General features: G+C 39.0%; 1 protein-coding gene across 1 annotated transcript in view; it reads right to left on the bottom strand.

Moving 5' to 3' along the window:
- Positions 1-2,350: 2,350 nt before the first annotated feature.
- The window catches only part of Sh3gl2 (SH3 domain containing GRB2 like 2, endophilin A1), a 237,318-nt gene continuing 211,745 nt past the window's right edge, over positions 2,351-27,923 (bottom strand). The window contains exons 4-9 of the mRNA XM_046467406.2: positions 13,574-13,717; positions 12,540-12,673; positions 10,592-10,750; positions 8,403-8,506; positions 6,040-6,170; positions 2,351-3,935 (exon numbers count right to left, since the gene is read on the bottom strand). Coding sequence (XP_046323362.1) covers positions 3,736-3,935; positions 6,040-6,170; positions 8,403-8,506; positions 10,592-10,750; positions 12,540-12,673; positions 13,574-13,717 — 872 coding nt within the window. The 3' untranslated portion in view covers positions 2,351-3,735. The remainder of the gene's footprint in view (positions 3,936-6,039; positions 6,171-8,402; positions 8,507-10,591; positions 10,751-12,539; positions 12,674-13,573; positions 13,718-27,923) is intronic.

Genomic DNA, 27,923 nt, shown 5'->3' with positions numbered 1-27,923 from the left:
CTTTTAATGTGGACAATTTCACTTGTCAAGCATTGTAGCCTTCTCTAAGTGGAAGGCCACCATCATCTACTCATTTGCACTGAGTGACATTCAAGGGCCTGAACTTTAAGTAGCTAGCACTCAATGAGCCCTTAAAAACAGCTTCGCTGGTCAATTTGACAGCTCCTTTAACCTGGAGTCAGAACAGGTCTTAACAGTGGCGCCCAGAAAAAGCTGTCATTGGCCTTGTTGTATTGCATGTCTTCTCCTACCCCAGCCATCACCCAGAGTTCTTAGCGCAGGTGTCACGCCTCTTTCTTCATCTTAAAGTCTGTCCTTCCACCCCATCCACAGGGGATGATGGGCAGTGGGCATGTTAAGCAGTTGTTAACCTGGTTGGTGAAACAATGGGTTTTGAAATGTGAACACATGGTTTCATCCAGAATGTTAGATGCTATCCTGGAAGTAACAGCCTGAGAAAACACTGATTTCCTAAGCAATACATGCAGTGATGATCCAGGTTATATACCACATATACATAGTCCCACAGAAGTTTCCATTCCTGGTCATATTCTTATTGTGTACTTATTTACAAAGAAGATAAATTGAGTGTGGGAGGGAGGACTATGTTTCCAGAGTTTTCTCTTTAAGACCTATTAAATCTATTTGAAAAATAGAGAGACAATTGCCCCACTGAACTTGTTTACCATTTTAGGTTCAGTTTAATTCAGTTCCACTTCTATTTCTGAAAGTTCGTTCTGTGATTACTTTGAAGGGCAAGTATTTTGGAGAAGTTTAACTTCCACTGATAGTCCACAGAGTTGTCTATTCTTTTCTATATTTAAGATTTCACTACAAACTATTTACTATAGTTCAATAAAAACAAGAAATTCAAACAGTTATGAATCTGCTAAGTGTATTAGTAATAATCTCCAGAAGACTCCCTGAAAAAAAAAGTTTTTTTGAATCCTGGAATCTATGGTCAGGGCACTTTTATTTCAATTGACATTGACTCATAATGATATTACTCTATTTGGTCAGGTCTTGATGTTAGTTATCCTTTAGGTCACAAAAATAACAATAAACAGATACAGCTGATATGACTATCACATTAAAGATAATGGAATGCTTTATTGGTTCAAATATGGTTGAATGTCTCTTTCTGGACTCACTATTCTGTATAGACTATCTATGCTTCTAATGTTGCATTAACAGTATACTACCTTAATTACTAAAACTTTGTTTTAGATTTATATAGGGTAAGTCCTCCAAGTTTGACCTTCGAGAAAAAATATCCCTTTGCTTTTACATGTAAATGTTATAAGGCTTGAAATTGAATACAAAGAAGCAAACATTCTTAGATTTTGGTTGAGACCACATTGAATATTTCAACAGGTAAATTTGGAGAAATATCTTACCTTTACTGAACCGACTTTTCCAATCCAGAAACACAGAATACCTCTTTACTATTTTTCCTAAAACATATTTCATAATTTCATATGCAGAGATCTTGCTAGATTTCTATCTATAGGTTTGACCTTTTGATGCTTCTGTAAATTTTTTTAATTGAAATTTTCATCTTATACAGAATAATCCTATAAAATTCACTTATTAACATTTTATCTTAAGATCCTTCTGGATTTCTACATTTACAACAATGTCATTAGTAATTTTTTAAAACTGAATTAATCTTTAATAATCTAGAACTCATGTAGCTTGCGAAAACATTGTTTTTGTTAGGTTAGTTCACATATGTAAGTTATTCAAACTCTTCATGTTAGTTTCGAAAATTTGGCTTACTAGTCTGAGCATAAAATAATTTAAAGGGTACCTAATATACAAAGAGCATGTTTATTTTCTTGGAAGCTTTGGAAATACCTATTCTGTGTGCAACTTCCCCTGTTGCCATCCGCCCAGTGCTGCTACACACAACACGAGAAAAGAATGCTGGATTTTTTATTTTATTTTATTTTATTTTAGAATGCTGGACTTTGACCCAACTGTTTTTCAATATATATTTGTTTCTCTTCATGTATGAAAGGAAATAAAAAGACTGGTTGATGTGATAATTTCATTTGCCCTTTGTTGTGTTATTATCTTGCTGTTGCCACTGGTGCATCTTATGGGATCTCGAGACCTCCCCTCTTCACGTGTCTCATCTCTCAAGTTCTTCTCCTTCCTGGAGTTAATGGAAGTTACCAATGTCCAGCTGGCTTCTTGCTGCTGGAACTTTCCTACTTACAGTGAGGTAGAAAGGTGGTTGGAGTCAGGTCTGGGTGCAATAGGAGACAAAGGAGCCTGAAGTGAGTCCTCTTCTACCCACTGTCAGGCCCCCAAAATGGACACAAAATGAAGAAGCCGAGCCTCTGTGTTTGTTTTCAGCAATATTTATTGGAAACAACAATGCTTCCCGGGTGAGAGTTTATACATTAAGCAGTAAGATTTGCCTTTCACTCCACATGATCCACTGCTGCAGGTGGCACATCGGAAGCAACACATTAAATCTCTGAAATAGTCTGTACAGCTATATAAATAGAACTCTGGATACCTAACAGGACTTTCATGACTGATATAGGGGGAAAAAAACAACACTGGTAAGTTTACACACAGCACTGTACACACCAGATGGAGATGGGATAGAAGGGACAGATGTAGATGTGATAACTGAATTGGGAGAGGTTTTGCATATGCAGTCACAAACCTTAAACCGCTAAGCACAAAAATCATCTTTATTTGGTCCTCATTGAGGGCAAATACACACAAATGATGTTCAAGGAACACAAGGTAAAAGTGGAAAGGAAAGACATTTACTGTTTCTTGGTCTATGAAGTTGTGGGAAATGGTTACTAGTATTTTTCTCCTTATATCTCTGTGCCTAAAGAATTTATGTAATGAAACATATAATTCATGAATAAAACTGAAGGGAAGATAACTGTTCCCCCTTCCCTGTACCCTCCAGATATGGTCTAAATATGTACATGGCTTCTGTACAGTAAGAAATTTGAGCTTGAAAACCAGATCTTTTGCCAATTCCTCATAATGGAGAACTTCTTCTTTTCAGCCCTTTCTACAATATGCCGATTGCTGTCTCACTTCAAAATAAATGAGTATCTCTCTCCCCTGGCCCACTGGATTTAATAACAGGGAGTAAAGAAAACAGGCTGTATCTCAGAAATAGGCATCAATGGGGAGAAAAAAGTGACTGTTTCCAGAGAAATTCTCTGAGCCCATCATTAATACTTTTCTACTGCTGGCATCAGGAAACTAATTCATTCAGACCAGAAGACAATTTGCTGGTGAGGGAGGCTTTTTTGATAATTCCATGCCTCACATATTTAGGAAGGGACAAAGTGAAAAAGAAAGAACTTTCTCCTCTTTGAATGAAGAAGTTGAGGCCTGAATGGCCCCTAGGTGATAGACAATATCTTCAGTAGGATGGTTTTTCTGTGATGTGGCTCATGGTCATATTCTAAGAAACCACAGCCTCCTGAGAACTGGGTAAACAGTAGTTCTGTGACTACCAGCTAGTCTCAGATAGTGTTTAAAAGCACATGCCATGCCCACCAGGCTTGGAAGATACCATCCGTCACCAAGGCTCCTGTGGGAGCACACAAGTCAACCCAAGACACTTGTGGGGCATGATGACTTGGTCCACTGCGGCCTGCACTCAAGATGTGTTGTAAAGCAGCATTATCAAAGCAGTGGTTAAACTTAACTATCTGGGTCAAGAAAAGGTGAGCCAGCCAGCATAACTTTCTAATGGGGCAGGGCAACCAGAATTTCTACATAATTGATGGGGAAGAAGCCTGACTGGCCATGAAGCATCCCCTCATACCAGTTCTCATCAATTTGGTTGGTGAGTGTGATGATGTCACCCTCTTTAAAACCCAACTCCCCTTCATTTTCAGGTTCAAAGTCATACAGAGCTCGGCAGCAGGGCTGATCCATTGGGACACCTGGGAGTAGGAACAGGAGAGAAGAACACAAAGGGTATTTAACTTGCAGTATCTACTGCCTGCTACATCCAACTGGCTTCTTGTTCCCCTTCTTCCTTCCCATATACCTCTCCCTGCCAATGCTCCCTCTTGCTACTAGACTCCAGCATCGCTCCAGGGCCATCTTGACCCTAACAGTTTTCAGATGCTTACTTCAATCTTTGGAAGTTGTTGGATATTCCTGTTTCTATTCTCAATATGAAAAAAATGGCCACATCTATTCTTGTGATACATACAGCAGCATTCATTAAGGTTTGCCTTCTCAACAATACCCAGAGATGGGAGACCCTATGACTTAGGGAGCTTATAATGAGATCTAGGTTAGTAACACAGCATGGCCAGAATCCTGTTATATTAGCACTTTAAAATCCCTGCACATTCAAAATAGGACAATTAACTCCATGTACAATGCTTTGCATCCTCAGAAAAACAGTTAAGTTCTCATTCGTCAAACAAAACAAAACAAACAAACAAACAAAAACCTCACCTCTGGAAAGCTGCTGTAATGCACAATAATAAAATGCACTGGGTTCAAGTTCTTACTCTGTGTGACCTTGCAAAAGGTCACCCTTGGTTTCTTTTTTTCCAAATTGGAATTAACAATAGAACTTACTTCATATGATTATGTCTACTAAATTAGATGATGTTAAAAGAAGTATAATTCATACTTGGTAAAATGTTGAAGCTCAGAGCTATGATGGTAGATAAAAATAATGTATTCCACTTTAAGTAAAATAATAAGGGTTGGAATCATATCTTAAAATATAATCTATCTGGGGCTGGGGATATAGGTCAGTTGGCAGAGTGCTTGCTTCACATGCACAATGCCCTGGCACCACACACACAGTGTGTATATGTGTGTATGTGTGTGTGTATGTGTGTGTGTGTGTGTGTGTACACACATGAAATGACCAAATATATTAATATAGCCCACATATGAATATGGACCCAAGTACATACAGCTCCCATACAAACTAGCTGTCTTGGCAGAGAAACAAGGTAATTAATATTTTATTTACAGAAAGCCCCAAATTAAAATGAAAAGCAAAATATACTACTGGTTTCTGGGTAGAAGCACTGTTACAGATAATTTATATGACTAGTCCTGGTAGCCAGAAGCCACTGCTGTTGACATAGGGAACTCAGCTCAGAGTTGCAGAGGTGAGAGCAAGGACAGAGCTGAGATTCATCTGCGGGTTTCTGTCTCCTTTCCTTTTCAGCTCCCTAAGAACATCTATCCAAAGTTTTCTCCTAAAGAACATCAAGCAATGAAGATGTATAGAAAATAGGATAAAGCTGCATATATCGAAAATTCTGTATCTAGTAAAAGACAGTTCCCATGTTTTAACCAAGCCGTGTCATGGAGTTAGCAATGCTTCAAGCACAGGCTTTGTCTGTCCTATGGATAGGGGGTGGAGAGTGATCGTGACAACTGAGAGAATGTGTTACTGGGTATGCATCAATATTCCTTGGAAAAAACAAAACTTAGCTTTCGTAAGACCAACCTCAGTTACCACCGCACCACGAACTGGTAGAGGGTGGGAGTAGGAAAAAAAAAAACCTAGCAGGTGCTGAGGTTCAAAATACATCCATCTGCAAATATATTGAACCATATGTTCCTGTGACTCAAGAAATCCAGCTCCACACGTTCCTGGAGCTGCTGTCTCTGGGTGATGTGGGGTATATGTGGGTGCACACTGCCCAGGGGCTTCATTTTCATTGTTGGATGCACAGGAGGAAAAAGGCAGGGAAAAAAGAAGACATGCCCAGCACCTTCCTGTGGTACTTCACCACCACAAAACAAGGCCCACAATCAAATGTGTCTCCTAGGAAGTCTGTGTGTACTGCTGAGTAAGAGAAAAGGGTCATGCAAAGGAAGTTTTGCAGAAAAGTGGTGGAGGGAAAGAAAAGGAAAAAAGATTCCTTTAACAGTTTCTACCCAGCAAGCCACTCCATGAGACTTGTGTTACTGCACATTTCTCATGCAGCCAGATTGAAATCCTGGAAAAATATTGGCCATGTGTCCAAAGCCTAGGTAGTGAGGTCAGTGATCTGTGCTCCTTACCTGCAGGCTTAGGAGTGCCGGTGTGGGAGAAGCCTCCATTGGGCTGCGTGCTGTCTCCAGTTGAAAACTCCAGGCTCATTCGAGGTTTAGGCTGATATTCTCTTCTAGGCTGAGATGAAGCTTGTCTTATTCTGCACAGAAGAGAAAGAGGAGAGGAAAAAAAAAAGGTTGGGTTGATTCAGGAGCAAAAACAGAAAGCAACAAAACCAAGGAGATGTTGGGCCACTTGCCAGTCTACTATGACAGAATGTGGAAAAATCAAAGGAGCCGTAGTTTCCTTCTGTGTGTGCACCTGTGCTCTTAGTGATGTCCTCCTTCAGTGTTATCCTCACTGTCTTTATTCATCTATCAGTCCCTCACTTCCTCCCTCCTTTATTCAGTGATTTATTCCACTATGCACTGTGTGAAGTGCCAGGAACACAGAGGTGATTAGGATACAATTCTTGCCCTCAAGCAATTTATATTCTGTAGGGAACAGCACAACAGATTATCAAATTACAATAGTGCTGTCAAGGAGAAATCTGCAAAGTGCTGTGGAATTTGGGGTGGGACTGGGGGTAGGGAGCAGTCCCCCTCACCTGGGAAAGGTAGAGAAGTTTCAGGAAAGATGCAAAAGATCCCTAGGAGTTATTTCCAAAAGAACACTGTGGAAGAAAGCTACTCTTGAACAAGAGCAGGTTTAAAGGGAAGGAAGAAGGAAATACTGAGAGGAGTGAGAGGTCTAAGATAGTGGGGGAAAGGGAATGAGGGAAAGCAGGAGAAAAATGGAAAGGTATGGCTGATAACACATTCTGCATACCACTAAGTATTTTCCACAGCTTCAGATACTGGATAAGCAAAGAACACCAGAGATATGCAAGCATGGAAGGGGCTAAGGGTATGGTCACTGTAGAATGATACTGACTTTCAACATATTTCAGAGGAAAGAAAGGAAACTGGTCCCTTTATATTCAACAGGTATCACAAAGGCACATACTTCTTTAGTAGTATGACATGTATAGTTTTAACTCTTTCTAGAGGCTTCGGCGATACATACATTCCCACAAGGCACAGTGCACCAAAGGAAGCTGCATGATCAAAGCACCAAAGAAGATATTGAGGAGAGGAAGACCTAGCCAGATGCAAACAGGTGACATTTCCAACAGTGCAGCACAATACCATTTGTGTATTTACTGTGCACTAAGCCATCTATCTGTTCAGCTATGTGAGTCTAATCTGGCCATAATCTGAGAATAAAGGTTGCTGGGTGATCTTTTAAGGTAGGTGTGTGTGTGTGTGTGTGTGTATGTGTGTATGTGTGTATGTGTGTATGTGTGTGTGTGTGTGTGTGTGTGTATATATATATATCAAGATTATCCTGCTTCATCTGGCTAAGTAAAATAACACATATATATAGTTGCCAGCCTACAATGGTTTGACTCAATAATTTTTTGATTTTTGAAGGTGCCAAAGGGATGCAGATGGAACAGAATCCACACTTCAAATTTTGATCTTTTCTGGGTTAGCAACATGCCATACAATACTTTCTCACAATGCTGAGGGCAGGAGTCGGGGGAGGGGAGCCACAAATCCCAGTGAGCGATATAATCACAAATATAAACAATCCCTATTCTAAAGTGCACTGTGTGTTAAGCTATGTTGTTCCATAACTTATGTATATTAAATGCTTTTTACACTTTGGGTTTATTGACTATAATCCCAATGTAAGTCAGATAAGCAGCATCTGTAAGATAATGTAGAGTCACTGCATGTAGCTCTGCAGGCTGTGTCCCCAAATCCAGACAGCCCATTTGCACAGAGAACTACTATAGGTCTCTTTGAAGTGCATCTATGGAAGTAGAACAGGTATATGAAAATGGCTCTGTTAGTGAGAGAGTTAGGACTTTATTATTCTGTTAGGACTTTATTATCATTCAAAGAAACCTGATATGAAAAGATGCAGGCATTCAAATAGGGTGTGCTTGCCAGTGAGCCCCAGATCCACACACTGAGTGCGGCTATGGGCTCCCTAAGCCTCAGTTTGATCAACTGTTACTTAGACAACAAGGATGTTTTAAGAATAATTATATGCATTAAGTCTCTTGCTGAACATCTGCTCACAAACTGCATCCATCATCATCAACAGTCTCCAGGTGTCCATCTGTGACAGTCAGTATAGAATCCAACCTATCATAAACCCAAGCCTAGATCCAAAAGAACAAAGTAAAATGAAGCACAGACAACTAATCCACAAGATGTCTATGTAGGATCAACAAAAATTTTGGCAAAAGTTTTGTCTCCAAATGTATTCTATTATTTCGGTTTCTTTACATCATTTTATATCAAGGAAATGTGAATGAGAAATGCAAGGAAGTGTTACCCACCTTTCCTCCAGTCTGACTGTGACCTGCTGCAGGATCTGCACTGCCTGCTTGTGGTACTCCAGCTGGGCTTGCACAAGCGCAGAGAGCTGGCTCACCTGTTCAATCTGCAGATAGAGGGCAAATCATGCCTCAGTTACCAGGTTACTGTCCTGAAGCTCCTACTACTTACTGTTCCACACATATGACTGTGCCTGGCAATGCTGATGACTGTGTGGCAGTCCAGGCTAAGACAGATGTTCTGCAGGCTCCAAATTCCTTACAGATAAGAAAGCATCCTTGTTCTTAGAACCACATACATCAGTACCAGGAAGAGCAGCATAAGAAAGAAACCCCCTGAAGATGACATCACTCTATTAAACAGTCTGATGTCTAGTTACCACCTTCTAATGATGATGTGGCTTCCTTTATTGATTTCTTAAAGGAAAAAGATCCACTGACTAAAGGACTCTTTGTTCCCTATACTTTTTATCCTAAGTTAATATCAGTGTTGTAATAAAAATGTGAATATTGATTGCTCACATAGGTACCATGGAGGTAATATAGTCTGATGGAAAACCTTTGGTCCTCTCAGAGCTTCATTTGTAGTGCAAAGGGGTTTGATTATGTGACATCTTGAGTTCTTTCTAGCTCTAATATTCTTAGTATCCTTAGTTATTCTTCATCTTGAATCTCCCGTTGTGTTGTGACCTGAGCAGTAGCCTCCTAGTGAACAGAGGTGATGTTACCCTGAATTTGAGGTATAGGGAAGGATCCCTGAGATTCAGGTTTCCTATGTTATTCCTCCTGAGTATTTAGGTGGACAAAAGTTATTTCACATGAACACAAACCTATACCACCTCCTGATGGTGAAAAAGACCAGATTTGTTCAATATGCCTTCCCTGCCACAGGAGGAAGACAGCTAAGTGATGTAATGGTTAATTTTAGGTGTCAACTGGATTAAAGGAGACCCAGATAGCAAGCAAAGCACTATTTCTGGGTATATTTGTCAAGGTATTTCCAGAAGAGATTAGCATTTGAATCAGCAGAATGTGTAAGGAAGATGTGTCCTTATCCAATGTGGACAGGCACCATCAACTTGGCTAAGGGTCCAAACAGAGTAACACTGCAAAAGAAAGGAAAATATTTACCAGCTCCTGAAACTAGGCATCTGCTCCTGCCCTTGGACATCAGAGCTCCCAGTTCTTCAGCCTTCAGACTTGGTTTCCAAGACTTGCACCACTAGCTCTCCACCTCTGCCTGGTTCTGGGCCTCTACCCTCAGACTGAGAATTGCACATTAACTCCACTGGTTCTCAGAACTTCAGGCTTGACTGAGCCATGTTACTGGCCTCCCTGGTTCTCCAGCTTTTGGATGGCATATTGTGGGACTTCTGAGACTATAATTTCATGTGCCAATTTCCCTGATAAATTCCCTCTTCTGTATCTTTATCTATATCCTATTGGTTTTATTTCTCTGGAGACCCTAACCTAAGTAATAAATACATAATATATATGAACATTTTGGCAAAAGTTGCTGAGCAGCTGATAGGGTAGGAGGTAGAGATGAACAAGGACAGGAAAGCTGGTATAAACAGGTCTTATTGCATAAGTGAAATGAGGAAGGAGGATCTTTCATTGTAATTTCAAAGCTAAAAGAATTTAACAGAATGTAATGTCTATAGCAATAAACAATAATTTAGCACCCTGGGTATGCTTTTAAACCATCTCATCTATATCCCAAGTGTAATACTTATACTACAATCATCATTCTCAATAAAAATTACCTTTTCAAAGACAATGTCAACTTTACTTCAAAATGCAGAACGTCTTAATCTATGTTGGATGCTCAATTCTGAATGTATTTCATAATCTCAAATCAATATACTTTGTATCAACAAAGTATTTTTTCAAATATTGGACTTACTCATGAATCATTACCAACATTCTTTTTCTCTTTGCACTAATAGTAATGTTTTAAGATTCCTCATCAGGAAAAAAAAAATCTAGGTAAATCAAACTATAACAGTGCAGGAAAATACTACTTCTCTGTATACTTTATCACTTAAAATTATTTAAAAGAAATAAGCATCTATGTGTTCTTACCACATAGTATAATCCAATCTTAACATTTTAAATATCAGACTCTTTAACACATTAATCTACAGCCTCAATGATAAGATTAAATTAAAAACCACAGAAGAGTCACTTACATCCATCTCCAAAAGATTGAACATGCTTGACTCAGCAATTTCTTTAGACTCATCAAATTTCTCCAGAGCTTGACGGAGCTCTTCATCTGGAATCTTGCCTTGTCGTTTCTTCTTATAATCAAAGTCCAGGCGTCGACCTTCCAACTTCTTTAGATGATGCTGAAAAAGTCAAGGGCATGAATATGCTATGAAAAGACTTACAGAAAAGGTCCACTTTCAGCTCACTTATACGTCATGCCTATCAGCCTCCAAAATAAGACAGGCTACATTTCAAAATGGCACACTGCCAGAGAAACAAAAAAATACACATTAAGGAGGCAAATATTTCCAAATGTGGAGAAATATCTTCAAAACTAATTAAGAATGAGAAAGACATTGTGGGAAATTACATTGTCCTTTATTTTCTGCCTTTGCCAGCCAAAGTCAAGCTGGACTTTGCCTTTCCCTCCCAATGATAAGGGAATATGTGTGCATATCCTAAAAATACTAAAAAGGATATACTCAGCCCACAAGTCTCCATCTTTAAGAGAAACTGTATCTCAGGAAAAGGCAGGGCAAAAACACTTTCCCTGAAATAATGTGCAAAGGAATGGAATTCTTGATTTTGTAATCATTCAGTCTATTAGAATCACCTAAATTGTTCATCAATAAAATAAATAATTCCTAATTACCTAAATCAAAACATCCAGGGCTGGGCCTGGGAATCTCTATCTTAACCTTGTTCCAGTTGATTGTGGCAGCTTTTGGGAATGTCCTGATTTAGCCTAAGCCTCCTCCTGACAGGTGATACAACTCAATCACAAAGCCTCACTCAGAAGGATTTCATCTAATGCTCCACAATGAGCTTCAATTCTTCCTTGCACTATCCCCAGTCAGGCTGCCCAGACTCTGCCCAGCACTGTTAGTGGCCAGGTGGGAAAGTTGCTTTCCAAAGTCAAAAGGTACTTTCCCCACCCTGAGAGCTGCAGCCTTCTACTACTAATGACTGGAAGAAAATGCTGGACTTTCCCTTTTTCCTGGATATGTCTGGAGTGGAAGGAAAAGAAAACAGAGCTTGGAATGACAAAGAACTGAGAAAAAAGAAGGATGAAAAATATCCTTCCCTCCCACTTCATATCCTGCCCCCAGTCCATGGCTGATCCAAACTAAATGATATCTGTTCCTCTGGAACAGACATTATTTTAAAACATCTGAACTTTCAGCCAGCTGTGGGGTAGAACATGGGATCAGTTACAGTTTGGATGCAGAGTGCCAGTCTGCCATTTACTGGGTGACCCTGAGTGAGTGGTAGAGTTGAAGGAGACTTACGCTAGAACAGGGAGAACCAGAGAACCGGAGTTCAAGCTACTGAAGTCCACTTGACAGAATTTAAGCTACATCAGGTTCAGCAAATATTAATTGTTCAGTTTTAGGTTCAGTGATTGAATGAGCAAACATCATATATCCAGTCAGAGACAAAGCCCATTGAATTTATTAGAAATAGCTCAATGGTTCTATAAGTTTCAGAAAGAGGATTATTGGCTACTCCTGATCAATCCCAATCATATTTTTTATAAAAATTTAAAAAAATACATTTAAAAGTGAAAGAATATTTACTTAAACTAACATATAGTCCAACTACATTTGGGAGGTGACACAGGTCTGGCAAATCATTCCAACTGATAAAATTATGTATTCTCAGGTTGAGTCCATTATGCTTCCAGAGGGAAAAAATGCTTGAAAAAACTAATGTGGAAATTGGACATAAAGAAGTCACATGTAATACACAAGAGTGGCACGTCACAACAGTAGGCAGAAAGGTATTATACTTCTAATTTCTCTTAACTTGTCTTGCCCTGTTGTTTTGAATTTCATGTGCCCAGTTCTGTCAACATAAATATTAACTTCAAAAATGTTTTCTAAAGGAAATGAGCATCTGGACAACTCCTACAGGACTAGTTGCACATACCTGAATTTCCCTCAAATCTTTGTCATGAAGGTTCTGAAGAGGGTCAATGAAGTTCTGCTTCACTTCCATGTCCAAAGAGTCTTTCACTTCTGAAAGTTCCCGCATGGCCTCCCCTACCTCACCAAGTGCTGGACCTGGAAGGAGAGAAGGAAGTTCTTCTAACTCAAAGAACAAAGATGAGCTACACTTGCAAAAATAGGGCATTCACAGATGAAAATTCAGGATTACACATCCTAAAGATGACGAAGACCAGAGGGAAAGTGTAATGTCTTTTCCACTTAGGATGTTCATTTTGAGAACCAGACTCAAAGCCTCATGCTAAGGGGGAATAACCCTTATCATCAAGAATGTAACATTTTACTTTACTTTAAAAAAGTAATTTGTGAGGCTCTCTGCCCTCTGCTGGAAGTACCAGCTCTTGCTGATAGAGGACCAGTTTCAGACCAATGTATTTAGAAGAAGCAAATACTAGGAATGAAAAGCAGGTTCAACCAGGAAAAACAATCATCATGTCAAGAAGGACATGTCCCACATCACAAGGGGGTTAAGACAAGAGGTGTTTAGTGTCATCATTGAGTACTAGAAAATGTCGGTAGTGAAGGAATAAACCCTGTCTCACTTAGGGCAGTGGGATTAGGTACATATACAAAGGAGCTGAGATCTAAGAGAAAGCCCAAATGGCAGGATGTTGCTTTGTGCTGTGACTGTTTCCTCTGTCTCAATTCTCAGTTCCTCCCAAACACACCCAATAGAAAGTGCAGAGGCACCTGGGTATGTCAACCAAAGGAAAAGATTCAATTCTAGAAGTCTGTTGTAAGGACTGGATCCAATCATAGAAAAGAAAAACAAACTAACCAAAACAAGACAAATCACCTTAAAAAAAGGTGAAAATTAAAAAAAAAAATTTGTTTCATGTATGTAAGATCTAAAACAAAAAATAGCTTGACAAACTGCCTACAGAGTTTCTTACCAGCAATACAGCCCCCAGGGCTAACCAGCATAACTACACTGTGAAAAAGCATGGCACTCCTTACCAAAGTTGCAATCATCTCCAAGCTCCCTTCCAAACTTGAGCATGGCCTCTGCAAGTAGTGCCTCTGCCTGAGGATAGCCTGGCCCCTTCTCCTGGCCACGGATTTTTGACATGGTGTTGATCATGCTGAGCTTAGCTCTGGAAGCTGAAGGCAAAGAGAGAATAGGCTTTTGAAGTCAGCAATGTGGCACAGTGGAAACAGGGACAGATGAGGAAGCAGACCTCAGACTGGCCTATAATCGGCTCAACGATCAAAAACCGTACCTTTATCCTTCATGGTTTGGGCTTTACTTGAAATATGTGGGTGTTGATGTATAGATAGACATAGATATACATATGGATATAGACATAGATAAATAGAGATAGAAAGATATCAATATAACATATATATGTGAATAAATATAGACGTGTTGATATATAATCACTAAGCTCTCTCTTTTCCCTTAAAATCCTATGAGGAATTATAAAGAAAAGGCAAAGCTATTCTCAGAGAAGCAATAGTAGAGGCTCAGATCCTATTCTCATCTGTCCCTCCCTGTCCTCTCTTAATTCTGGTGGCTCCAGCTGAGAGTCTGTGGCACTTGGTGGCTCCATAGAGACCATTTTGGAAAATCCTGAATTATGTGATTATCTCTAACTTTATTCCAGTTTTATATATCAATTCTAGAAGTCTATGGAATAAAGTCCAAAATCAATGGTAAATTACTGAAGAAAATAAGGAAAATTATACTAGTCTATATTGGAATTATCAATGACAAATAAAGGTCAAACAGTGACATTTTCAAACACACAAAAGGAAGGTCACAAATTTTTCCCCTTCCCAGACTAATGGAAGGGTGAGCCTTTATGCCGTGTTTCAATGACATCATCTATAAAATAGAAGTATGTTCAAAATAGTCTCTTAACTAAGATTATGATACAGATTCATGAAGAAGAAACATAGTGTGCTCATTAAGAATTAATTACTTCTTTTGCACATAGTTACATCTGAAAATTAGTTTAATGCCTCAAAGATAGCATTTCAATTATTTATTTGGCTTTTATTTTTATAAAAGAAGATGCCTGGAAATCAGTTTCAATCTTAGTAGAATAAATGGCTTTATTAACAAGATATTAAAGCTATGGTTTAATTTATTCTAGAATGCCTGGGTTCCTTAGGCTCACTGTTAGAACGTGGTTTGCACATTAACCCAGGACTGTGCCCAAGATCCCAGCTGCAGGGAAACCCCGGTTAGAACCACATCTAAAGGTACTTCTGGCATTCAGTGGCTGATCTAGTTCAAATAGACTCTTATTTAAACTCTGGGCCTCAATGATACAAACTGGAGATAAGAGAGTTATCAGGGGAGGATTCCCCAACCCTGCCCAGGGACGTTATAATGAGTGAGACAATTAAGGCCACGGCTGTCACAGTTTATAAGGATCTGAGGTTAAAGTCTATTTTAAAAGTAATTAGTGTGACATGTACATACTAAGTGCCATGATGGGGGACTGCTATGAGTTATAGGAACACGGCACTGTCCAACTTGTGGGGTGGGACACTGCAAAGGATTCTGAGAAGAACAACTCACTGAGTGTAGAACCACAGAGAGTACAGGCTGGCCAACGACACACGCAAAGCTGGAGGTGACTGTAAAAATGTAAAACTCACCTTTTATTTACCTCCACTTTCCAAAGAAAAGTGTATCAGATATGTTAAATTTTTAAAAATAAAACTGTCTCATAATCACCCGTTTTCTAGAGGAAACTGTCATTAAAGTGGAATTGCAGAGCTGTTTCTGCAATCAGCCACCACTGAGACCCAGGAAAATCACAATCCCTGCCCTCATGGTGTTCACCGCACACTGAGGAGTTGGGCAGACAGGCAGTAGTCTGATAGGATAAATATTATACTGGCTGATACACACAAGGGGATGGGGAAAATGAAGAAGTAGTAACATCCGTACAAATAAAAGAAAGAAGCCAACACCTGATAATGAGGCACACAGAATGAACACATGGAACAGAGACCAAAGACAGAGAGTAGTGAAACCACCCCTGGTGGGTAAGCCTTCAAATCCTGTTTCGAACATTTTACATTCCACAGATATATTCTGTTTATGAAAGCTGGGTATTGATTAGTGCTTATACCTTCTTCTGTTAAAAACTGTCTTTGGAAAGCAATTTTAAACAGTTTAATATATTGTAGCTGATTTTAATATTCCTCATTTTGACTGTTGCTGAATTATGAATAGCCCTGTTCTCTTACTAATTACTTAAAAACATCTTTGATATATTCCACATCTTTACAACAAGGAAGAATAAAGCCATATTTTATTATTTTATCTATTTATTCAAATGATCTAAAAAAAAACTATTAGCCCACATTTGAAGAGGTTGGCTTTTAAGTTTATTCACAAACTCATTAAATTTTTATTAAGAACCTTGGTTTGGTAAAAATTCTCTGTTCTTGAAAAATAACATCAGATCTTGGAATTACCGTATATAAATGTTAACAATCATTTCAAATGATTTTCTAAAGAAAGCTGAGTATGAGCCTGGAAAATACAAATATAAAACATTAAAATTCCTGTAATGGGACCTCAGCCTGGATTGTTTGTCCAAGTTGTATTGTGACCCTGGAGACCTAAATCCCTTTTCTCCTTAAAGGGGCCTGACTATTCTCCAAAATATCTTCCCCTGCTTCATCACTTGGTATTCTTACAAATGGTTATATTCTCTCTGAATATGCCAAACCTTTACTTTCCCACCATCACTATCTTAGTTCATTTGGGTTTACTGAAAAAGTGGTTTCCTATCCTAATAGCAATCTCTCCCCTGAGCCATGAGAGTAGGACCCTGGCATATTGGTCTGCGTATCTCCCAGTTAGGGTCAACACAAAGCTGTGCACACTGGAGATGTTCAACACATCTGCTGAAGGCATGAAGAAATGAATGAGAAGACCATCCTAGAAAAGACAGAGCAGAGTAGTAGTTTGCATAAATGGACTGCTCACATGCTGACCGCCCCCTGAAGCACAACAATGGAAACTAGAAACCTTGTTTCTTTAGTTGAGAAATAAAAGGTATGGCAATTCAACGGATTTTTTTTTTTTTTAAGAAAGAAAACCCCTGACCCTGTGAGCTAGGATTCTGTGGCAGTTACTATGTGCACTGTAGGACTCACCAACTGGTGTGTTCAGAGTGTGGGTAGTATTCCTGAATATATTAAGGGCTTGGTCCCCAGGCTGGCATTATGTGGAGGTGTTGGAACCTTTGGAAGGGGGGTCTAGTGGAAGATTCTTGGTCACTGGGGGGTATATGTGTACATGTCTCTTCCTGTTCTGACTTGAGAGGTAACCATTTCTTTCTACACATGCTCCTAAGATGATGTGCTCTAATCTACTGCCACCACCAGAGACCACACCAGCATGAGCAACAGAAGTTTTCTTAGAAAACAATGAAACAATACCTCCAAATATCTTAGAGAAAATAAGGAAAATTATACTAGTCTACATTGGAATTATCAATGACAAATAAAGGTCAAACAGTGACATTTTCAAACACACAAAAGGAAGGTCACAAATTTTTCCCTTTCCCAGACTAATGGAAGAGTTCCACTAAAATGAAATCATAAATCTTGAAAAGGGATAGGTATGAGATCTAGGAAATAAACAGGAACCCAATGTAAAGAAGCAGGCAGAGGGAATCCCAACATGACTGTAAAGGGAGCTAACAAGACAGTCCTAGAGCCAGGTGCGGTGGCACATGGCTGTAATCCCAGCCATTCAGGAGTCTGAGGATCACAAGTTCAAAGCCAGCCTCAGCAATGGTGAGGCACTAAGCAACTCAGTGAGACTGTGTTTCTAAATAAAATATAAAATGGGGCTGGGGATGTGGCTGAGTGATTGAGTTCAATCCCCAGTACACCCTCCCCCACGGAAAAAAAAAAAGATTAAGAAAAAGATAGTCCCAATATTTCAGGCACCACAGGCAACTAGACCAACATAACCAAATGTGTTCAGCTCTGAGAGCCATGAGCTGCGAAGGCGCAACAATCTCTGTGGATCCACAGGACTAATTCTGAAGTTTTCTTTGCTCCTATGCTCCCACTGGGATCATGCTGCAGTTGCCTGCCGTCATACCATAATTTATAATGTACCCTTTACTGGGTTCCTCTTCTTCCCTGCTCCCCTCACAGGGTTTGCTGAAATCACCTTGAAAACCAGTACTTGTGCTAAATCCTTGTATTGTGGCTTGCTTCTGAGGAACTCAAACTAAGGGAGTAGTCAATCCAGAGTACAGCATCAGATGTTTCAAAGATGATGAACACCTGATGAGTTTCACCATATTTTGTGAGGAAATTCATATGTGAGGCACAGCTTGGGAAAGAATCAGTGAAAGGTACACAAAATGTTCTGAAATTTTAAAAATAAGACAAAGATTAACTCCATGAAAATCAAAAAGATACACGAGAAAGAAAATACTATTATATTATTCTACATGCCTCAGCTTTGTATAAAGTTTATAAGGACATAAAAATTAAATACTGATGTAACAAGAATTATGCTACAAACATACCAGAAAAATGAGAGAACAGAGGTATGTGAAAAATAGGGAGGTTGAAAAAAAAACAAGTGATTCCAATCTTCCAAATTGGGAATCAAATGGAAAACATCTAAAACTGAAAAACTAAGCAGGATCAACATAAATATATTGTTTTAGGATTGGAAACAAACAAACAAGCAAAAAAAAAAAACCCCAAACAAACAAAGAAATGGCCAAAAGAGCCTTCAAACTGTTGCTTTATGAAGCAGAAATGGAGAAGGGCTGCAATCCTGGGGGGACTACTATGTTTTATAAAATGTAAACTACTCGCTTTTTAATGTTTGTGTATTACTTCTATTCTAAAGAACTAAATTTAAAATATTTCCATATATTTTTCCCATAGGGAAAAAGGATGTTTAAAACAAGTCCTCAGTTAAAGAGGGTTGGGGGGATAGTTGTCAGAACTAAGCTGAAAAAAAGAAAGAAAAGTCAAGTCCTCAGCTGGCCGTGATAGCACACACCTGTAATCCCAGCCAACTGGGAGGCTGAGGCAGGAAGATTCCAACTTTGAGGCCAGCCTTGCAACTCAGTAAGATATTCTCTCAAAATAAAAAATAAAAAGGGCTGGTGATGCAGCTCAGTGGTCCATGAGTGTCCCTGGGTTCAATCCCCAGTACTGACAGATAGTTGAATTGATAGACAGTCAGACAGACAAATGAAACAAATCCTCATCTAGTGATTGAAGTAGATAAACAGTATTCTGCCTTGTGGCCACTGCCCCAACCTCAGGGACCTTTCAATTAAAAGGTTTGATGAAAACATATACTCACTGGTATAAAGACAATTGTCTGGGAAGAGAAAAGTTAATAAGGATTGACAGGTGGAATCTTATCAGGAAGCACCATCAGGAGAGAGGGTTTGATGTCTACAGTGAATTCTGGAAGGAAATTTTTGGATTGGACTGAAACAGCAGGAAGTGAAAATGGGATAACCAAAAAGGGCTCTACTTAGATAAACAGGACAGTTTCTATTTTGAAACTATGCTCAAAATCTATGTTATCTTTTAAGGAAGACAAATGAGGGCACCTAAGCCTCAATCTTCATCAACACCCAACTCTGAAGCATAATCTGCAGCACCCTGACCATCTTTCTAATTCTGGGAACAGCCAAAGGGAAGTCCAGGCTCTGCTGGGAGTTAGAATGCAGCTCCACATGCCTTGCCTAAGCTATTTTCCTCTGACCTAAAAGCAGTGTCCACGTGAGTCAGTGGACTAAAGCTATCTGTCCAATGCAGCAACTAGCCGGAAATGCTGAACATCCAGTATCTCTGCTAACTCTTAGTTTTTAAGATTTTTATTTCTTCATCTAAATTAATGAATAGGGAAATAAATCACTATTAGGTCTTGTCTTTCATGGAAAGAAGCAGAGTGTGTTAAATTAAGCATTAGTTTTGAACACATGCAGACATAGGTAGAAATTCAGCCTATAAATCCTGTTGTTAGCTATGTATCCCTGAAAATTATCTCATTCATAAAGCTGTCACCAGTACTCAAGAATAAACAGAGAACCAGGCTCTCCTCAGGCAGCATGTGTTGCAATGTTCCATGGACATCTTGGTCCTGCAGGGAACCACATTTCTGAGAGTTCCTGTTTCCATGGACCAAAGGGAGGTTGTGTAAGGGCTGGGAGGCAAAAGTAAAGTGGCAACTATGACACTTTGAAGGCTGTCATTGGCTAAAGGAGCCAGAGACAGATGCAGAGGAGAGAATGGGTTACAGTTTGTCCATGATGTTTCCCATTGTGAGCCAAATCATTTCATTTAAAAATACGAATCTTCTCATAAAATTCTTCTGTACACATCAACTTTTCTAATCCTTAAAGAACGCCTCCCTCCCTGTTCAAAAGCACCCTGACCTTCCTCTGTGCTCTGAAATGGAGCTAGTGGCTGCTGGTCAAGTCTTATCATTCCAACTCTGTCTGATGGGCTGGCTGGAGTATGGTCAGGCTTTGGGCAACTGGCCTGCCTGCCTTCCCTTACATGCATTAAACAGTATGAGTCCCAAGATGGCCAGGCCTCTCCATTTCTCCATTGGTACACAAGGGTGGATTCCTATATCTCAGGTGGTCTAAGAGCCATGACTTGGCACTTAACCACCCTACTCTTCCCTGAGCAACCTGGATTTTTGAAACACTTCATCTTTAAATCATACCGTGAAGTTCTGCTTTATGTGAGAATGACAAAAATTGATCTCACAATCTCCTTGAATTAGGGAACAGACTCTCGTTTCCCCTAACCAGAGAGGGTTCCTAAGCTAAATGAAGGGCTCTAAGTAAAATGATTTTTTTAAAGATCCAATTTAAAAAATAATAAGTGGGGGCTGGGGATGTGGCTCAAGTGGTAGCACGCTTGCCTGGCATGCGCGGGGCACTGGGTTCGATCCTCAGCACCACATAAAAATTAAAAAAAAAATAAAGATGTTGTGTCCACCAGAAAAAAAAAAAAAGTATGTTACACTGGAAACTAAATTACTACCCTTTATACAAAAAAAAAAATTCTAAAACTTCAGTGCCTGGTTGAATTGTTATTTACCAAAAATATGTTTTTAAAGGATTTTCCATGGAATATAATAAAATTAGTATTTAATAACACCTGTTATGTGAAGAAGATTGCTCTGGAGACTGCTGCAAGAAGGGCTCCACCTCTGACCCCAAGGAGCTGTCATCCATTGGAGACCCAGAAAACTCACTCCCCAGCACCAGGTAAAAAGTAGGGCCATGCTTTGGGGGAGGTTATAAATTCACACAGAGAAGACATCAACCAATTCCCCTAGAAGAGTAAGGGTGGGGAAAGCTAATGAAGCAGGTGACACTAATCTGATCTGCGTTTTCTGAAAGAGTCCACTATACAGGCAGAGTTGGGAAAGGCCATTCTCAGCATCCGGAGAAAAGGAACAAGGCACCAGAAAAAGACATCAAGTGTTCAGAGGGAGCAGAGCCACCAAAACTCTCAAGAACAGCAGGTAGGAAGACAAACTGGTAGAATATTTTGGATAATCACTTAGCAGCATGATTTGACCTGAACTACAAGCTATAGTTCCACCTCTAGGTATATGTCCACCAGAGGTGTGTACACATAGTACAAAAAAGGGACTATTTAAAGTAGCCAGAGGATGAAAACACCTTTATTTTGCTGGTGACAAAATGGACAATAAACAGTGCGTTTTCTCATGAGGGAACATTCAGAGATGAGAAAGGAAATGATAACTACACACAATAGCAAGTGCAAAGTCAAACAGAAAAAGGTAAATCACAGGAGCACCTGATGTGCTTAGGGTTCTATTTAAGTGAACTTATAAGATAGACAAAAGTGTCTGGTGTTGGAAGCCAGGAAGCTGGCATCAGGAAGAGCTTCTGGGATCCTGAGTATTCAGCCTGAGCTGGTTGCCTTTGTGCAGATCATCAGTTTATACTATGCAACTGAGTAACATACTTTTGATCTGTGTACTGCCCTGCTAACACTGGTCCAAGCCATGTCATCTTCAGCCTTGATCATTAACATATGCCCCCTGCTTCTATTCTTGCCCCCTAGAATCTATCCTCCATATGAGAGTCAGGGTGCTCCCATTCAGTGTAAGTCATGTCACTCTTCCACAAACCCTTTAATATATTCTCATGTCATTCAGGTGTCACTCTTCCCCAAACCTTTTAATGAGTTCTCAGGTCATTCAGGGTAGAAGGCCCAGTCCCAACAATGATTCTGAAGTCCTATGGGCTCTGACCCCATGGACATGCCCCTCCTGCTATGGCTCTTTACTACTTCCTGAACACACCAAGAACACCATCTTCCTAGACTCAGTTACTTTCTATTTTCCTTACTCTTCATTTTTCTTCATTGCACTGAGAACCACCTAACACAAAATTTTTATTCTGTATCAACCTCACTCCACTGGGGAAGGGGCTTTGTTTCATTTGCTAATGTATGCCCATGGCTTAGGACATTGCCTTAAGATAAATGTGGCAAATAATTGAAGAATCTGAAGACTTTATTTATCCCCAAATGGAAAAAGTCAAAGCTTCCTTAATGTGAAGACTGGAAATGATGTCTGTAGGGCACTTTCTGGCTGAGCTTGGCACTTAACAGAAATACTCATTCAAACAAGTTACAACCATCACAACAAAGTCTGTGTGGTACAGAAGTAGGTGAACAATGAGGACACTGAGATGAACAGATGTGGTACCCCAAGATTTTCATTGACAAGAGGAAAGTTTACACAGCATAATAAACATGGCTTTAGGTGTAAACATCTGATGTTGCCTGTGGTGTAACACTGAGGAGAGGGACGAGAGAGCTCAATCTGGGACAACAGAATGAAGCTGGTAAGTGACTAATGTAAAAAAGGTAAGAAGGCTGCTATGGGTTGGATTGTGTTCCCTCAAAATCCATGTATTTGGAAACAGGGGTTTTAGAAGTTAACTAAGATTAAATGAAGTCATAAGGTTGGAATCCTAATCTAATAGCTAGTATAATTCAGTTATGTGTACTCTATTCTGGGTATTTTAAAGAACGGAGTTTGTTCAGTAAACACAAACTCTAGAAACAGGATCAAAACACATGAGTTCTTAAACAGCAACATGCACCAACTTTAATTTCTGTGTTTCAAATAAAAAGAATATAGAAAATTATGTATAAAGTAGATTTTAGGATTTATTCCTTGTAAAACGTATGAGAAAACTAAGAAGAGATGTCCTTATAAGAACACTTGTAAGAAGGCTACATGGGGGCTTGGTGAGAAGGTGAATGTCTGCAGGCCAGGAGGAAAGCCACCATCAAAAAACAAATAGCCAGCACTTTCAACTTGGACTGCTCAGCCTCAAGACTATGAGAAAACATTTTTTCTATTGTTTAAGCCAGCCATCTATGACAACACAAGGGAACAAAGGTTACACTCTGAGGTTCTGGGACATGAATTTAGGAGGAATACTATTCAAGCCACTATACTATCTTTCAGATGATTATTTTAGCAAACTTGATATAAAAGTAATTTTTATGAGCTTGCTGAATTGCTACATTTATGATAAAACCATTTATTATAATTTTCACTTCACATGGATTTCTAAAGTTCTATCTCTTAAAGATTCCATCTGGGGTTGCTATTCTTGGATTCAGCCACTAAAAAAAAATTAACTTTGAAAGAAGCCTTATAAAAATAAAAAAAATATTGATTTCTAAGTGATTTATTTATTTCTTGGATAATAATTTTTTATGGAAGCTTTATTTCCATAAGAACATAAGAATGTGATCAATGAATGAATGTGTGATCTAAAGTTTTCACAGATACAAAAGACACAGGTCCCTAACATCCTCCCTGCTCTGAAGGTCTCCTTGCCTCAATCTCAAGGTATTCTCTGGGCATCTGCTGCCTACTTCCCTGTGGGGACTACTTTTCTGTGGCTATGGTATTTCTGGACTCAGCCAGCAGTGCTTTAGGGAGACAAATGACAGTGTGTTTTTCCATGTCTACCTTTAGTGATACCTTGTTGGCAATTTAAAAACGGCCATAGGAGACTTTGCAACACAGATAACTGGCAACTGCCACAAACTAAAGTTTTTCTTCTAGAGAGATTGTTAAACTATTAGCACCATTAAAGCACTGAGCAGTGATTAACTTTCCAGCTAGAGGAGAATTTTAATGTTCTCCAATTCTCATCTGTGCTGGCTATACTATTTGCTTAAAAAATGAAATAGTTCAAACACATGAAGAAGTATCAAAAATAACATAACACTCATATACATACATTATTGAGATGTTCCTTATTGAATACCATGTTCCTGATCATCTCTGAACAGGTACTTCTTGCTAGCGGTTCTATCTATTGTGTCTCTAAAATAGGGTACAGCACACTCATAAATAAGTCAGTGTTGAAGTTTTATATACATTTGTTGGAAACACATTGATATTTGCTTTTTTTAAAAAAGCCTCAGAGGACCAAGCACAAGTGATGTTTTCTTTTTTTTTTTTTTTAAAGAGAGAGAGAGAGAGAGAGAAGAGAAGAGAAGAGAAGAGAAGAGAAGAGAAGAGAAAAGAGAATTTTAATATTTATTTTTCAGTTTTTGGCGGACACAACATCATTGTTTGTATGTGGTGCTGAGGATCGAACCCGGGCTGCACGCATGCCAGGCGAGTGCGCTACCACTTGAGCCACATCCCCAGCCCACAAGTGATGTTTTCTAAGGGGGTTTGGTCCCAAGGGCAATGATGCCAGAGTTGAATTGTTCCTATTCCTAAGGAAAAAATAGGGGGTTCTAATGTCACCTTTTTTATTTTAAGTTTCATTTACAAATAATTCAAAATCAAAGTTTATAATGAATGGAAGTTCTGTAGCTCTGGAAACCAGCAGTCTCCATGGAATAGGAAGCCTGAATAGAGAGGTCCAGCACAAATCCAAGGCCAGGGTGGAGTGTGGAGGGGGGAGGGGACAGGGGTTGTGCAAATGAGTGCTAATGCTGGAAGGCGCAGGGAAGAGGGTGAGTCTGCCCTTCTGCACCCCATCTTCCTTCCCACCACAAATGATTATGACAGAAGTGTTTGGAGAGAGACCATTTATAAATTTAAGAAAAAATTACAACCTACTTTATACTGCTGTGTTATGCTCTCAAGTACGGTTTCCTTCCCTCTTCAACTGTGAAATTTCAAAGAAGAAAACATATTGAAAGGATATCTGTCCATCACAACAGGGAGAAGAAAATCCACCCCCACCCTTGGCTCATGTTGATGAACACAGCAGACACATTCAGGCAGAGCAGGTGGCCACAGTACTGAGTCACATCTTCGTGGTCTGTGAGGAAACCTGATGGATTTAGCACTTAACCACAGAAGAACCAGAGACCTGGAACAAGTTTTGTGGAGCCTTTTATTGCTTAAAGGGACTTAATTCTTTTGTCACCTTTATTTACATTACAGAAGCCAAGCTTCATTGCTCCAAGAGCAGAGTTCCTTAGCAGGAAAAATGATGAATGATTTTATTCTAATATTCATAAATGCTACCATCTGGTCTAAAAACTTGGAAAAATCCCCCAAAATATCTTGGAGAAACTGAAGATCATGACCACATTTTATTTACAGCTATCACTTCAGAAGTATCTACTCTCTGTAGTTCCCACATCATCTCTTTCATCCTAGCAATGACACAACAAGTTTTGTTTCTCCCTTTTACAGGAAAGGAAAATGAAGCACATAAAAATAATGTCATTGCCCAAGGAAATGCAGCAACAAAGCCTCAGAGCCAGACCTTGAATCATAGTTAGGTCTTCCCAGAATGCTGCACTGACTCTCACTGCTTTATTAGATCTTCTCTAAATTAGGTCAAATTAGGACGGAGCAGTAGCAGAATGCAAAGCTTTAGCTCTACTTACATGCATTAAATGTTTTAAAATACAGAGGTGAGAAAGTGTGATCATTCAGGAAGTGGGCATGCATTAAGAGGTTGGAGGTCTTTCTGAAACCTTTATGACCTCTGGTGACCTGCCTAACCTCAGACCTCTGTTTCTTCACTCAACACAAGACTAGCTTACCCCACACATTACAGTGCCTTTCAGATCCAAAAATTTCTGATTCTTTCCATGAAAATCTTCTAGGACAAGTGGACTACATCATTTGCAAATGAATAGATGTATCTATCTCAATGCATAGAATTTAAATGTAAAATTTCAAAACCCCCAAAACACAATCCTTTACAAAACCATTACCTAGAGTGAAACAGTTATCACTTTAAAACTCCAATGAACTATTTTTAAAAATCTGTCTTTAAATTGTTTTTCCCCCACATCAATGTATACCACAGCCAGACCATTTTCTAATGATATAGTTTCTCTGTACAGGTCTGAGCAAAAGAAAGAATTTTTTTTAAAGCTCCAGTGGATATGTCAAATAAAACAATAAGGTAGCTTATTCTTCCTTCTTCTAGAAACTGTCAGATTTCATTAGAGATAATTAATTCCTAAAGACAAATAGCATTGTGAACAAGCATTGTTAAAATGTAGAGGACCAAAGTGACATATAAATTTTGAAATAGAGCCTCCTTTTGAAGATTAAAATAAAATTAGAACTGCTTTCTCCAGTGACACAATCTATAATCATTTTCTGCTAAATAATGCAAGTATACATTATATCAAGGGAATAATATAGAACTGGGTTCAAATGTTATGATGATCTCCAGTCAGAATGGCAGCTATTATGAAGACAAACAACAATAAATGTTGGCGAGGATGTGGGGAAAAAGGTACCCTCATTCATTGCTGGTGGGACTACAAATTGGTGAAGCCATTATGGAAAGCAGTATAGAGATTTCTTGGAAAATTGGGAATGGAACCACCATTTGACCCAGCTATCCCTTTCCTCAGTCTATATACAAAGGACTTAAAAACAGCATACTACAGGGACACAACACAATTTACAATAGCTAAACTGTGTAACCAACCTAGATGCCCTTCAACAGATGAATGGATTAAAAAAATTGTGGCATATATACACAATGGAATATTACTCATCAATAAAAGAAATAAAATCATGGCATTTGCAGGTAAATGGATAGAGTTAGAGAAGATAATGCTAACTGAAGTTAGACAATCCCCAAAAAACAAATGCTGAATGTTTTCTTTGATATAAGGAGGCTGATTTATAGTGGGATAGGGAGAGGGAGCATGGGAGGAATAGAGGAACTCTAGATAAGGCAGAGGGGTGAGAGGGGAAGGGAGGGGGCAAGGGGTTATTAATGATGGTGGAATGTGAGGATCATTATTATCCAAAGTACAGGTATGAAGACACGAATTGGTGTGAATATACTGTGTATACAACCGGAGATATGAAAAATTGTGCTGTATATGTGTAATAAGAATTGTAATGCATTCCACTGTCATATATAAATAAAAAGTAAAAAAAGAAATTTAAAAAAAGAGCAACAAAGGAGAAAAAAATGTTGTGATTGTGAATGAGATGACGTATTTAAGCAAGGTGGGTACTACACAAAGGTTTTAATTCTCTTCTGTCCCACTTTTGGCTGGAGAAAATAAGTTGATAGCTACCTCACTGGAATAGCCAACAGTAACTAACAATCTACTTACCTCCTTATCACCTGTCAAAAGACAAGTTGGTTCATGGAAAGATAACAAAACTGATAAACATCTAGCTAGATGGGCTAATAAATAAATAAATAAATAAGAAGAAAGAAAAAAACGAAAAAGAAAACTTGCCGGGCACAGTGGCTCACAGCTATAATCCCAATGGCTCAGGAGGCTGAGGCAGGAGGATAGCAAGTCCAAAGCCAGCCTCAGATATTTAGTGAGGCCCCAGACAACTTAAGGGAGATCTTGTCTTAAAATAAAAAAATAAAATAAAAAGGGCTGGGGATATGGCTCAGTAATTAAGTACTGCTGTGTTCAATCCCTAGTATCCCTCCCGCCCACCCCCCCCCCAAAAAAAAAGAAAAAGAAAAAGAAAAATTACTAAAATCAGAAAATGGGAACATTACCAATAATTCTTTCCTGCAAAGTTAAAAGTCCAGTGTCTGATGACTTCACAGATTTAATTTTACCACATATTTGAAGAACTAACACCAATTCTTCTCAAACTTTCCAAAAATATTGAAGAGGAAGAAGCACTTCCTAATTCGTTCTATGAGGAAAGTATTACACTGATATCAAAACCATACAAATAAATCTACAGATCAATATCCTTATGAAAATAAATGTAAAAATTCTCAACAAAATATTTGCAAACTTAATTAGCAGCATACTAAAAGAATTTCACACCATAATCAAGTAGAAC

Source organism: Marmota monax, unplaced genomic scaffold (genome assembly GCF_021218885.2).
Source record: "Marmota monax isolate L192 unplaced genomic scaffold, Marmota_monax_Labrador192_F-V1.1 WCK01_AAM20220418_F8-fsc00033, whole genome shotgun sequence".
Taxonomy (NCBI): Eukaryota; Metazoa; Chordata; class Mammalia; order Rodentia; family Sciuridae; genus Marmota; species Marmota monax.
The sequence above is the reverse complement of the archived record's forward strand: the minus strand, read 5'-3'. Positions and strand labels throughout refer to the sequence as shown.